This window comes from Talpa occidentalis, unplaced genomic scaffold (genome assembly GCF_014898055.3).
Source record: "Talpa occidentalis isolate TD23 unplaced genomic scaffold, MPIMG_talOcc4v2.1 talOcc4.5, whole genome shotgun sequence".
Taxonomy (NCBI): Eukaryota; Metazoa; Chordata; class Mammalia; order Eulipotyphla; family Talpidae; genus Talpa; species Talpa occidentalis.
The window spans coordinates 129,941,592-129,955,833 of record NW_023604861.1 but is presented as its reverse complement, the minus strand read 5'-3'; the positions used below and the strand labels follow the sequence as shown (position 1 = coordinate 129,955,833).

At 37.8% G+C, this 14,242-nt stretch overlaps 1 protein-coding gene across 2 annotated transcripts in view; it reads right to left on the bottom strand.

Moving 5' to 3' along the window:
- Positions 1-14,242, bottom strand: part of LDAH (lipid droplet associated hydrolase) — an 80,667-nt gene that overhangs the window by 18,762 nt on the left and 47,663 nt on the right. The window contains exon 5 of one of the 2 annotated variants that reach the window (XM_037528455.2): positions 2,884-3,118. In XM_037528455.2, the coding sequence (XP_037384352.1) occupies positions 2,884-3,118 (235 nt within the window). The remainder of the gene's footprint in view (positions 1-2,883; positions 3,119-14,242) is intronic. The other variant, XM_037528456.1, reaches the window with a different exon arrangement.

Sequence of the window (14,242 nt, the reverse complement as noted above, 5' to 3'; positions counted from 1 at the left end):
GATAAGAAATTACATCAATTTGGCCAGTTATAACTAAGGAAAAGATCCTAGAACATTTTTAGAAGTTAATTATCTTGACTTGTGAGACTGCTGAGCTAAAATACTTTTGCTTTTAGCTTTGATCAGAAAAACCAATTTTGTTGTTTCAATGAACAGTCTATTTCTCATGAAATGGTAGAACATCTATTTGAAAGAAAATACACAGTAACAAACATTCCAGAATTAAGTCAAAGAACCTATACACATTTCCTTAACAATAACAATTAAATCAATCTAGTTATATAAATTGAACTGGAGAACTAGTAAGGTGGTAAAGTGTTCAAAGTGGGGCTACTCTTTCATAGGAAATGATGTTTCTCTCAGTCAACCAGTGAAGAAGGCATTTAATGCCATAGAATCCCAGCCTTACAAAGGCACGTGCCATCTTTGCCAAAAGGGCAACACATTTGAAATACTTGAGTATTGTGTCCCTTGAATTTTTCAGACCTTACTACAACAACAAAAAAAGTATGTGTATAAACTAAAGGATACAGAAAATCAATTTCTCTCTAGATAGGGCAGGATTTATTATCCACTACTTGGACTGGCAAACTTCCTCCGTTTGTTCCCGAAAGATTTCCACTGAAGCACAGACATTACATAATGCGTAAACACCGCAAGGCCTCCTAAAGGTCAAGCTGGCATGTGAAAGGTCATTGTCTGGATGACAGTCAAGCCACCAAGAAGCAAGTCTGTGAGCAGAACATGCAGAAGGTGCAGACATAACACTAAGGATGGTCGTGGGTCTGGCCTTCCTTCCCCTGACAGCCCGTCTCTCCTGTGTAACCTGAAATCTTGCCATTGATTCAAATGGCTGGTTTGAGTAGTGGTTACCTTCACCATTGCATCCACCAGGGTCTTTGCTATGAGTATGTTTTCTCTCAGTTGTAAGAAGCAAGGTTACAGGAATCACCTAGAGGGTAGCTGGGGCCAATTTGGCAAGGCAGTTTCTGTGGTAGTTGTTCCAAGAGGACACAAGGGTGACAGTGGGAATGCAAAGGGACAGGTGGGAAGAAGCTGACTGTGATGATCAAGAAGCCCGGGTTAAGGGTCAGCCTAGTCATTACTCGGAGCCAGACTTAAAACATCCAAATAGAGAAGCAACTGAGAACCCAAAGAAGAAAGAAGGCCGCTAATTCTTGCCTTTTCCCCCTTTGTTCAAGGTTACACAGACTAGGCGGGTAATGGGAGAAAAACAGACCGCTGCAGTACTGGCTACTTGCTTATCAGAAGGCCAGACCTAGAACGAAGAGAACAGATCAGAGAAAGAAGGATGTCAAGTGTGTGAGTTGTTTGTGTGGAACAGAAACGAAGCAATGTGCCTGAGTGTTTGGTCTGGCTTGGAGTCTATTTTTGCGCATGGTATAATTCCACCACCGTGGTGTGGGAAAGGAAGTCCAGGTTCCCAAGCACTGGCTGGAAGCTTCTGGTTGCCTTGGGTCAGGGAGGGGAACGTGTCTGTTTCCCTCCTTGATGCCTGTACTTGGGGTTGCTGGAAGACCCAGAAGGCCAATTACTGCACCTGGGAGGAAGAGTCCTTTCTCTCGGGTGCAGTTCAAGGACCTACTTCTCCAAGAGGGTACTCACAGCTCTGGTGCAGAGACTGGAAAACAACTCACAAAATTACCTGCTTTATTAAAGATATTAAATACTTTATTATGTTATATGTAATATACAGTCACTAAACATAAAAAAATGAAATTTTTTATAGCCTTTGTTCTGATTTGGGTTTAGAAAACATTTCTAAATAGGAATAATAGCTGCCTATCTAATGCCTATCAAAAACAGGAGTACATTCTATTCCATCTTCCTGGAAGTAGGTTTCCTTGGAGGAAGATCATGTCCCTAAAGGATGACTGCTTTTCAACATGCTTTCTACAGGGCAAAAAAGAAAAAATAGCAAAGAAGAAAAAGGGCTATAAAAGGGAATAAAATGACTTCTTGAAGTATACTTGGAATGAGTTTACATGTTTGCCAGAATTTCAATTGATTTCCATTTGTCCTCAAATAATTCCCAAGTATATGGGCCCTTAGACATCGAGTCTAATGCTTGATCTGAACAGTGATTGAGAACCAGAGAGGGAAAGGGACTAATTCGAGCCACAGAGTGAGTTGGGGGGCAAAGCCAAAATGAGAGTGGAGGCTTCCTGATTTGTACTTAGTGCCTCTTTCACTAACCTGGCCATTTCTTTCTTCTCTAGAATATGAGGGATGGATGAGGGACTTACTCAGATATCTTTGAGGGACAACTTCAATTTCAATCTTTGGTGATTTTCTATCTTTGGTGAGAAAGTTGTAATAAAGTATGGAGGGGAAAAACTGACAAACGCAGAAACTTTATTGAACTTTGTGTGATGACTATCTCTTGCTACATATTTGGGAATACCCACCCTGCCGCTTTCCACACTTCTTCCCACCCGCCTATCCCCAAGCAGCAGGTGCACAACTGTAAAGGAATCCACAATGCTCAGGACCTGGGGCACTTCTATGGCAGACTTTACCCCAGAGCTTGGCCTTTCTGACTGACTGGGGCCAAAGGCAACTGTGGCAACCATCGCCTGGACTCCTGTCAAGGCTCCATATATACACGATGCACAGAAGAATTCTTGCTCCATCCTGCTGTTAGAGTGGGGAATCAGAAGGATAGGGTCTAAAATTGCAGCTTGGTGAGGTTTTTCTATTTGTCTTATAAACTCCCCTCTATTTTTATTTTATTTCTAGCTTTGAATTTGTGGGAGAAAAAACTCAACAAATAATTCTTGTTTGGTATTTATCTACTGCTTGAGATTATTATCTAAGCCTTGTGATACACAGATAAGCATACACATCTTAAAATGTGCTTACCAAGGCAGAATGGTTCCAATAAGCTCGGGACCGTAAACTCATTCTCCAGGTCCAGCATTCGAAGGCCCATATTTATCAGCAAGGACTTGATTTTCTCAGGGCAAGGCTTAAGTAACAGGTAGCCAGTAGCATAGAGAACATACCGGAACCAGCACAGGAGTGGAGTGGCGATCCTGCCATTGCGGGACTCCGACATCCGCTCAATTGTTGGAAAGAGCAGAATGGAGCGAATTATCTACAATTAAAAAAAAAACAAACACACTTAGATGAGCACTTTTCTTAAGGGCTGCTATGTTATTGCTCCTTTATAGCATGGACAAGTGACCGGGCTTTAGACTGTGACTAATGATGTGTTGAGAATGAGAAGATCATCTGCTGCCCTCAGTCCACAGCCACTCTAGGTGGGAAACATGAATGTCCTGCGTTGTTGGGGTGAAATTCCAGGGGTCAGGAGAAAATCACTCCTAGGTAACTCCTCAATTGTGACAGCAATTCAGTCCCTTTGAAGGACTGAAGGAATTAATGTACCTTCTTAGTAGTTATGCCAATTGAATGACGGATGATGCTGGAAGAAAGTAGAGTAAGTGACTATTTCTAGCATTTGGTTGTGCTTAACTTCAGCTGAGTCTGTCCCTCTATTTCAGGTGTTGGTGGTTTGCTTTGCCCTTTCTTGTACGCCTTTGCACGCCTCTTTCTGGATACACTGAATGCACTTTTCCCAGAAGGCTCTGAGAGGAAAAGTGGGTTTTTGTGGCCTTGTTTCTTTTATATCTTCTACTATTAACATCCCTTTCCACAGAAGTCTGTTTGATGACATTGCCCAAAGGTTAAAGTTGATCAGGTATCACCTTTAGTTCTGCCTTCATGTCTTGCTAATAGAGAACATGGATTTGAGGGTGAAAACTGTGCAGGACTCTTTTCTTCCTAGTCAGAATAGCTTTCTGTTTTTCCTTGGTCATATCTGTCAGCTAAGTGTTCAGCCATTTCCTGTAGATTTTTCCTTTTCTCTCAACAATAACAGATATGTTAGCTGTTTCTTTTTGCTTACAATAATTTGACCTCCACTGGATCTTTTCTGTCATGTAAGTAAGATGTACTGTTCCCTGAACACCTCTAAAACCTTAATGGTGAATAAAAGACATTCTTGGTGAGCAGGAAGCCACAGACTTTTCATACAATTTTTAAAATGCTCCATATGCAAAAATGCGCATTGCAAAATGCTCTGACTATGGTTTTCAAATAAAGGCAGGAGTTTCAGCCAAAATCCAAAAGGGAGTTTCTGCTGCCTTGGCATCTTCTGAAGTACAAAGCAGAGGACAGGCCTTACTAAAAGCCTATGGGCACCTGTGATGCAGACCATTGTGGGCGCTGGGATGTCGGAAGTGACCCAGAATCCTCCAATCAGAGCCAGCTGCCTGTACTGCAATTAGCTTACACAAAAGTTAAATGTAAAGATTCATGCAAAGCTTAAGGGATCTCTGTGGAGTCTGACGGGACAAGAAAAGTCAGTTAAGGAAATCCTTGCTGGTCTCCACTTTGAGTGTGAGCTCCCACTCTGCACATTATACATAGCAAGAATGTGATCAGCTCGGCATCCCAGGACGCTGACGTTTGGTCATCTCCTTCTCCTCGTGGCTTAGCACGGTGACAGATCACACCTTATGAGGCAGTGACCACTAAGATGCTGAGGATATGGGGTAAGCAGAGTATGCAGCACAAGCCTCAGAACTACAGTCATTTTCAGCTGCAGGAAGCATGAGCAGAGCTGACACTTCCCGCATAGCTACTGTATCTCGCACATTTTGACAGATTTTTAGGTATTTATTTTTGATGCTATTGTAAATGGGATATTAAAAAATTACATTTTCTAAATGGTTGTTACTTATACATACACAATATAGAAATGATATTTTGCACATTGATTTTGTGTCTAGCAAGCTCACTAACACCCTTAATTGTTCTAACAACGTGTCTGTAGATTCTTTTGTTTTCTGAGTACATAATCATCCACAAATAATGGAAGTGTAAATTTTGATTCTTTTCAAATCATTATACCTTTCTTTCTTTTCTTTTTTTTTAATCGAGGTAACACTGGCTTAAATACTGTTTTTGCGTTTTAAAGATAGAGGATCTCCCCCCTTCAGGTGTAGTTACTGTACCACACACACCACCCAAACACCCTAGTCCCCACCATGGTCCACACAGATCTGAGAGATCTGACTATACAACTGAGGCTGGGGTGGGGTAGGAGTGGGGGAGTGGAGGGAAGAGAGAACAATGTAGGGAGGCAGCACAATGGACTGACTATCTTGTTTCCTACTGAGTAAAGGTAACCTTAATATAATGCTGAATGAAAATAATTCTTGCTCCCGAACTCAAAGGAAAACATTTCAATATAATCACCATTAAGCAGGATGTATGCAGGGGTTTTCAAGAGATAGACTCTGCAGATTAAAAAAAATTCCTTCATTCTTAGTTTAATTGCTTTTTAAAAATCATAAATGGATTCTGAATTTTATCAAATACCTTTCATGTTTCTATTGCAGTGATCATGTGTTTTCGTCCTCTCATTTATTAATGGGATAAACTATCACTTGATTTTCTAATGTGAAACTAACTTTCCATTTTCGGATGATCCCACTTTTTCATATGTTGCTATTTTTGGTTTCCTGATATTTTGTGTAGGACTTTTGCATGTGGATGAATGAATCTTTTCTTACATTATTTTTTTCCAGGTTTGGCTATATAGGTTTTGCTAGTTTGAGAAAACTGGGTTGGAGAATGTGGCTTCTTTTCTATTATGTAGGAAATTTTGTAAAATAACAGTTATTTTTCTTTGAATATTTCCTAGAACTCACCAGTGAAGCTTGGAGTTTTATTTTGAGAAAGTTTTGACTACGAATTGAGTCAATTTCTTTAATGGCTCCTGACCATCCAAACTTTCAAGTTCTTCTTGAATCTGTTTTGATGGTATATTTTAGTAGGGATTTGTTCATTTTATGTAAACTTCCCAATTTATTGGCATACATTTATTAATAATATCCTGCTGTGTGCTTCAATCTCTGAGCCACTAGCAGTGACAGAACCTTTCATTCCTAATACTGGCTATTAGTACCTGAAAGAGCAAAACCTTCTCTAACTATGAAGAAACTCTTTTCGGCTCTAGTAATGCTTTCCCTTTAGGGCTTCTTTTGCTTAATATTAACACAGCCACACCAGCTTCTTTGGGTATATTCAGTAATGTATAAACTTTCCCACTCTTGTATTTTCTAATTTTCTGTGCCCATATAGTTAGTGGGTATAGCTGGAAATTTTTCTTGTTCTAATCTAATAGTCATTGTCTTTTAATTAATATGACTAATTCTTTATATTTTCATTTAAATAATTGCTAACATTTTGGACCTAAATCTAAAAATCTTATTTTGTACTTTTCATTTTTTGTACCCCTCCATATATTTTCTCCCTTTTTTACCATCCTTTGGATGAGAAAGATGTAAATACATACTTGATAATAAATATTAAATAAGTGATATAAAAATGAGTAAAATATGTTAGCAAGTCACAATAAATGATTAATAATTGAAAATTATATGACACTTTAAAATAATAAATAATGAGTAAAATATGTATGATGTTAGTAAGCCTTAAGTTGTATGGTGGGGAAGGGGAGAAATAAAGTAATATCAGAAGACTAGCAGTCGCTGGAAGTGGTGCTGAAGCTTTAAATGGATGTTTAGGGTAGACTTCAGTAAAAGGTAACATTTGTGCAAATGAAGTTAGAGAGTAAACTGGGAGAGATCTGCTGTTCTGAGAGAGAGAACAGCAAGTGCAAAGGCCATGAGACAGAACCTAATTTGAGTAAAAGCTTTGAGTAAAAGCAAGGAGAAGAGTATTGCTGGGGCCCAGATGCAGAGCGGAGCAGCTCAGCTGTGATCACAGGCAGCAGGGGGGACGGGACACAGGGTCTAACAGGACTTTGTTACTCAGAGTGAGCTGAGAAGCCTTTGAAGAGTTTGAAAACAGGAGTGATGTGTCTCACTTCCACTTTAATAGGATTACTCTGGTCGTTGTATTGTTAACATTGTCTTGGTAGAGCTAAGTCAATGAAATTAGACAAGATTAAGAAATGAGGCTCTAAATAATGAGGAGTCAAAGGAACTGTTATTTATGGCTTATATTTAACATGTTAAAAAATCACATGTATAAAAATAAGAGCCACTCTCTCACCCTCCCGCACTTCTGACTGTACCCAGTGCTTGTATAAATAAATAAATAAATCTTTAAAAAAAAAAAAAAGAAAAAAAATAAGAGCCACACACAAATGAAAAGGAAAAAGCGCTGTGCTTATCTAAAGACACTTTTAAACTTCAAAGGGACATTTCTTTGTTCTATTGCAAAAGAGATGTTGAAGTCCTCACTAAGTTATAAATTCATTCAATTCCAAATGAAATACTAAAAGGTGACGATTATTTTGAAATTTGGCATATTATGTTAACATTTGGAAAATGAATTCTGCAAGTAATTAAGGAATTCTGAAAAGGAAAAGAAGGGAGATTACCTCTCCTAAATATTACTCATATTTTTAATATTTGTAGCAGGTTTAACTGATACCAGACGAAGATCACATGGTTCAATGGAACAAGAGAGTCTAGAAACAGATTTTAGTTTATATGGGAATTAATTAAATTTATGATAAAGATTTCAGTGGAGAAAAAAATTGTTCAATAAATGCAGATGGGAAAAGGAAAAACTGAATAATCTGGACTGACAAAAGACTGGGGATGAGTATCCAGAACAGGAGCAGCCACATTGTTTATGCAAGGAATATTATGCTGCCATGAAGCACCAGGTGGGTTTGCATGTGCTGACAATGAGGGGTTACAGTGATTCCTTGTTGAAACCAAAGTGTGAAAAAAAGGGGCTTAGCAAGTGTCAAGGGAGACATTCTGACTCTTGGGGTTCATATGTTCTTTGGATTTTTCTTTTTTTATTGTGAAAGCACAAAGTTGTTTTTGCTTATTTTCAGGTTCCTACACTATGTCCTGTATGGGATACCTGGAAAATTAGATGTCACTGAACATTCACTAACTGGAATTTAACTATTCTGGTCTCAATTTTATTTTCTCCTCCAGAGGACTTTTAATCATAATGGTAATTAACCAAACTACTACTATCAAGAAATTGGCTTTAAAAATAATGCCAGGGAATATTGTGAGATAAGTACATTCACTCCTAATCTCCTAAAATGTTTGTATTTACACTCCCACCTCATTTACACCCCCACTGCATTATACTTCCACGGTAGATGATAAAGTATTTAGAAAGTGTACTCTCAGGTGCTATAAATTCTTCACTAGGAAAGTAAACTTTTTCATGTTTTATTGTACTTTGCTACACAAGTTAAAAAATGCTAAAACACATTACAAACATTTTTAATGGGAAAGTTAGAAATAAATGTCTTTGTTTTTTCTTTTTCCCCTAGTCAATCTACTGTTAACCAGAACAATCAAATAATGAAAATGATCTGTTTTCCAAGAACTCTGGTAATTTAGTCCTTTATGATAACTCATTGCTCTTTTCAGTTGAAGTTTATTCACTACAAAATAGTTTCCTTGTGTTTATTAAAATATCCACAAGGATTTAGAGACCATAAATGGTTAATATGGTTACTGTCATACTAGAAAACATACCATACAGATTCCATACTAGTTATGTAGTCCACAGTGCATAAGGCACTTCAGACTGATCAAATCAGCTGGCAGAGAGAGGAAGCAATCCATTACTTTTTATAAATGATCCATTACTGTGACCTGTGTTAAACAAAACTGCATGCAAGGGAAATTCTAAAAATACACGAGCAACTACAGGGTTACATTTAGTTGATCTATATCAATAACAAATTAAGAATTAAAGTGCACTCTGAAATCATGGGAATGTACTGAAACAATAAGGAAGTTCTATTATGTCCTCTGAATGCATCATTGCCTCTCAAAAATATAAGTAAACCAAAGATTATTTATCACAACTAACACTGGGGTGATGAGATTGGTTTCCTCCTTTGCCTTTGGAGAACTATAGTTATTATCTGTTGGGTGAAACTTACACTTTTCCTATATCATAATGATAATTTCAATGAAATTTATAGTCCATATTTGACAGAATAAGTCACAGTAATAAAAGTTCCTTTTATTCATAAAGAAACCTATTGGCAAAAAATCACTGAGGTCAAGGAAATATACCCAATTTTATAACACAGCTGTGCAGAGAAGGTTTCCAAATCTATATACATGACGAAATATTTTCTTCTGTTACTGTCTCATTAAAGAAAGAACTTCTAGGTTGGCCAATTCATTCTACTCTAAGGACACATTTTCATATATTTCACATTCTCATCTGAAATCTATCAGAGTCAGCATTTGACAATGAATCACAGGAAAGCAGACATGCACACTGGGACATTTTACACAAGGTAATTTGCTGGGGTGAGAGACAGTATTTTATTTATTAATTTTTTTTTTTTTTTTAAAGAGCTGTCTCCAAAGTGCCTTGGAGCAACTCATGCAAGTAAGAAGCCACATGCACATGCGCTCCCAGGGAGGCAGTCTGTAGCCACTGTGCCCTCGGTCCCTGGCAGGAAGCGCATGCGTGGTGGGTGTAATTGGCTGCAGGTAGAGACGGTATTTTGATGTTTATTTTTCCTGAATTTATTATTATTATTTTTCAGAGAGGAAGTTAGGAAACAATTTGAAGGACAGTCATAAGTTAAGGACTATGATGTTCAGTTGGGGTTTCTATGTAATCTGTTTCAGTAAAAAGGCTTTTTTTTTTAAACAGAGCAAAATCTAAAAAATCATCAACCAACTTTACTGTTCAGATGTATCCACTTTTCTGGGGTGCAGCAATAATGCCTTATGAGAGGGCCAAAAGGAGCCATGATAAATGTTACTTCATCATCTTCAAAAGACAGCACCTCTGCTGCTTTCCCTATTTGTTTATTAGCTGAGCTCATCTGCTGCAGTGAGGGCTGGGAGCTTCCCCTGCACATGTTGAAAACAAGGAAATGTAGCACATGGCTTTCCTTTTATATGACTGCCAACATTGTTAAGACATGTTAGAGAACATGCAATACAAACCAGACCGTCTTCAAAGATAAAGTTGCTAGCAGTCAAAGCACAGACCTACTTCAGCTTATCTCCTCTCCCGATAAGCCCATATTTTCCTCTCCTTAGAATAAGACCATTCAGCTTATTTAATCATACGTGTATAATTTATAAACTGCAACGGTCATTCTATTTTAATGAGCAAGAGCTTACTTTCTAAGATCTTATTCTGTCTTAAAAATTTCATATGCCTGTAATACAGGAATATGTTGCTCAGCAGGGGAGTGCTGAGAGTAACAGTAGCAGTGGTAGCTTACTATCTTGTAGGAACTATGCTAAAGTACTTCATATATATTATCTCATTTAACATGCATAACAACCTTCTCCAGTAAATTTTCTCATTCCATAGACAAGAATACTGAGGTTTTGCTACAAAGTGGCAAAGCTAGGGTCACTTCAGAAGCCACACCATTAGCCATTATATCCACTATATACTTACACACAAGAGAACTTTCTAGTCGTCACTGTTATTTGGTGACTTAATTCCCTATGATCTAACCAATCTCTACTATGATTGGTAGAGATAGAGCAATATTTAAAAGTGTTTTAAATCATTCAGATTTAGAAGTAATTAACTCCATATCTTAAAAAGTAAAGCACAAGATCCTGCAACAACTGGTTACGAAAAAATTACACCATTTCAATATATTTAAGATAGACAGAATTCCCCAAAATGACCACTGTCACCACTTTCCCTTCCTGTGAGTGATATCCTCACTTCTTTGGGGCAGAGCTATTTCTATACTTTACCTGAGTAGTTAAAAAAAAAAGCCATTTCTTGGATTTTAGTCCACTTGTCAGGGTTGCTAACTACAGGGAATGTATATATTTGCGAGATAATTATATAACTTATTATTGCATTTCAACATTTGAAACATAGCTTCAAAATCTTCCTATAGCCTGTTTTCTCAAGCTTTTGTCATTTCACACACAATTATTTTATTTTACTTGTCAGCTTAAAATCTCATGGCATCCACTTCCTTTTGAGTCTTTTAGATTCAGGATTGCAAAGTGTTAGAATAATGATAATTATGGTTCCACCAGACTCTTCTTTACAGACTGCTCTGCATACAGTACCTATTGTAGAGTGCCTATTATTCCAAAATGAATAGGACAGTACTCTCACGTAGCCTCAGAATTCATGAATGGTCACAATAGCACACTCATCCTCAGCCTTACAGAAGTCTCTCACAAGGCTACTATGGTTTCTGGCATTATCAGCTTTCTCTTGCTTTCCACTGGCAAAGCTACGCTGAATCTGAAAAAGTGTTTTTGCTGACTAAAAAAACCGCTATTTGGTAATTCCTTGAACTTAGAGCTGGAGTTACCCTATGCGGGTCAGGGAGCAAAAAGCCCCACTGTTTGACAATGGGGTTGCAGCTTTTCCAAGTTAGAAACTCTAGTCTTTAAGCTTAGGTCAAGAATGACTGAGAGGGAAGACTCATTGACTACAACTACGGGTTGTTTTCTGGTGTATTCATTCACTCACTTATATATTGATTTTCTCAAGATATACAGCACCTACAATATACCAGATGGGGAGACGAGTGGAAACCAAATTGTGATTGAGGCAGTTTCTGCATTTAGAGAATCGGAAGTCTAGGAGACATCTCAATAAGCGGCAATGCCATTTCCCTCAGGCCTACGAGGGTAAATACTCCTGAAGGCCCCTCGCAGGGCATATTCCGGTAACTTTAAAAAAAAAGTAATTATCATTTATTTCAGGGGAAATATTTAATGACTCCTTGGACCTCTAAATTAACATATATGTTTGCCAAGAGACCAAATTCCACTAAAACAGACACAGCCTCTTCAGGGATTAATAATCCTCACAGCTGGATTGCAGCCCTATTTTGACAGGGGTCATGGGCAACACTTCCACATCAGCAGTCCATCCTGTTACTATAACTGGAATCTCTGGCTGCGTCAGACTTAAATATCTCCAAAATCTGCTTCCTAAAATAAACCTGACTGTGGCTTACCATATTGACTTTTGGGGCCTTGACCAAAAACTGATTTTTATCTAATCACCCTTCAGTGAAAGCCAGGAGTCCATGTGTGTCAGCCCAGCCCACACAAAGAGAGCTTCCAAATAACAAATTTAATACACAAACCTTAACTATGAAAATAAGAAACAACAGACTCACAGATATTTGAGTAAAGCATCTATATGAAAGCAGAGAATAAAACCAATATAAAAAGAAATAAAAAAAAATAAAAAGACAAGGAAAGGATTAGAAACAATCAGTAGTTTGCTTAAAGATAAAACAGTACATTAAAGAAAAGTGGGATACAAAGAGAACATTTAGTACATTACATTCTTAAAAATTAAAAGTATGGTTTCTTCAATTAAAAAAATCAGTGAAAAGACTGGAAGATAAAAGTGGAAGAAAATCCACTTGAAAGTACAGAGAGGAGTAGGAGGAAAGAAAATGAGAGACTCAATCTAGTTTCAGAAAGAAAAGACAAAGAAAAATCAAGAAGAAATAGCACCTGGCTACATGGGTGCTCATGCTGAGGCACCAAAGGCTGAGGACAAGGTGCTAGCCCCTAGCAGCTGCTCTAACATATCCCCTGGCCTGGATGGCTGAAATTAACAGACATTTATGTTATCCTAAATGGAACCACACTTTTACCATATAAGGCTCTGTGGATTAGGGCCTGATATATTTGGGGGAAATTTTTCAGCCTACCATAGATAACAATTTTTTTTTAATAAATTCCAAACCAAGGTACAATATTGTGAAATTCAAAATATCAGGAATAAATAAAAGATTTTAGAAGCTTCCAGAAAAAAAAATTCCACACAAATAAAGAGAAATCAAAATGGTATTATACATATCTACTTCTAGCCATGGTGAAGTCATAGGAAGCAGATTCACCCTCCCATCTTAAACAACTTAGAAAACCAGACAAGATATATGAAATTAATGGTCTTCAGACACTGGACAAAGGCAGTTCAGGACAATGAATCCTGAAAGAGAAAAATTAATGAGGTGAACCCTCCCCAAATGCCCCATTTCACTGCCTAGAGAGTTTCCTGGCACATGGAAAGGAAACCAAACAGAGCCTGGCCATCAACTGAGTAGAGAGACAAAGTTGAGCTTTGGGGAGGTCAAAGTGGCTAAAATTGGCAGGGCAGGGTGCTGGAGAAGAGAAAGCTGACTGAAGAGAGAAGGCGCTTGCAAGATCTGCGCACAGTTCCCAGCCCCACCACCCTAAATCTTTGGCTGAGAAACTGGCAAGTGCATTTCTTGAAGAAATTACAGGGAAAGAACTAATAGAGAGAAGCAGGGGAACAATCCCTACAGTTTCCACAGGACTGGGAATCATATGTTCCTACCAGGCCAGAGTGGAGAAACTTCCTAACACTTAGGACATTAAAAGTTCTCTGGAGGTATTGCATCAATAGTGAGACCAAATTAACCCTTGACTAAAGGCTGTTTAGACAAAGCTTAAATCACACCCTGAAAACATCAAAGTTTTGAAACAACCTGAGTATATTTCAAAACAAAGCTCAACAATATTTTAAAAATTACAGTGATATACCGTAACTTTTATATGTAACAATATAAAATTCACAATGCTTGCCACCCAGTCAAAAATTACCAGATACTTAAGAAAGCAGGATCATATGCCCATTATTAGATGAGGACTTTAAAACAGCAATTATAGAAGTACTTTACATATTCAAGAGAGTGGAGAACAGCATGAAAATGCTAAGGGGAGAAATGGGAGATTTATTTGTGTCAATAAATTAGAAGCTGAGATGAAATGGATAAATTTTTTGAAAGAAACAAAATGGCAAAGCTTACTTAAGAAGTTCACAAAGAGGAAAACTCACACTGGAGACAGAGAGAAAAATGAATAAAGTGAGAGAAAGTAAGTTTGTGGTTAAAAACCTTTCCACAACAGGTATAAAAAAAAATGGGAGAATGATTGATAGTACGTATAGGCTGTTATTAGGGTTTTTTAGAGGAATGCAACCAATAAGCGGAATGTGTAGTGTGTTTGTGGGGAGGGATATATACACATGAGATTTATTTACATATTTGCATATAAAGATATTTGTATGAATGAAAAAGACATTATATGAATGTTCATAGTGGCTTAATAATAACCTTAACTTAGGGTCTCCCTGGTGGCGCAAGGGGTTAAGCACCACACTATGAAGCTGTCCACAGCCTCTGTAGCACGAG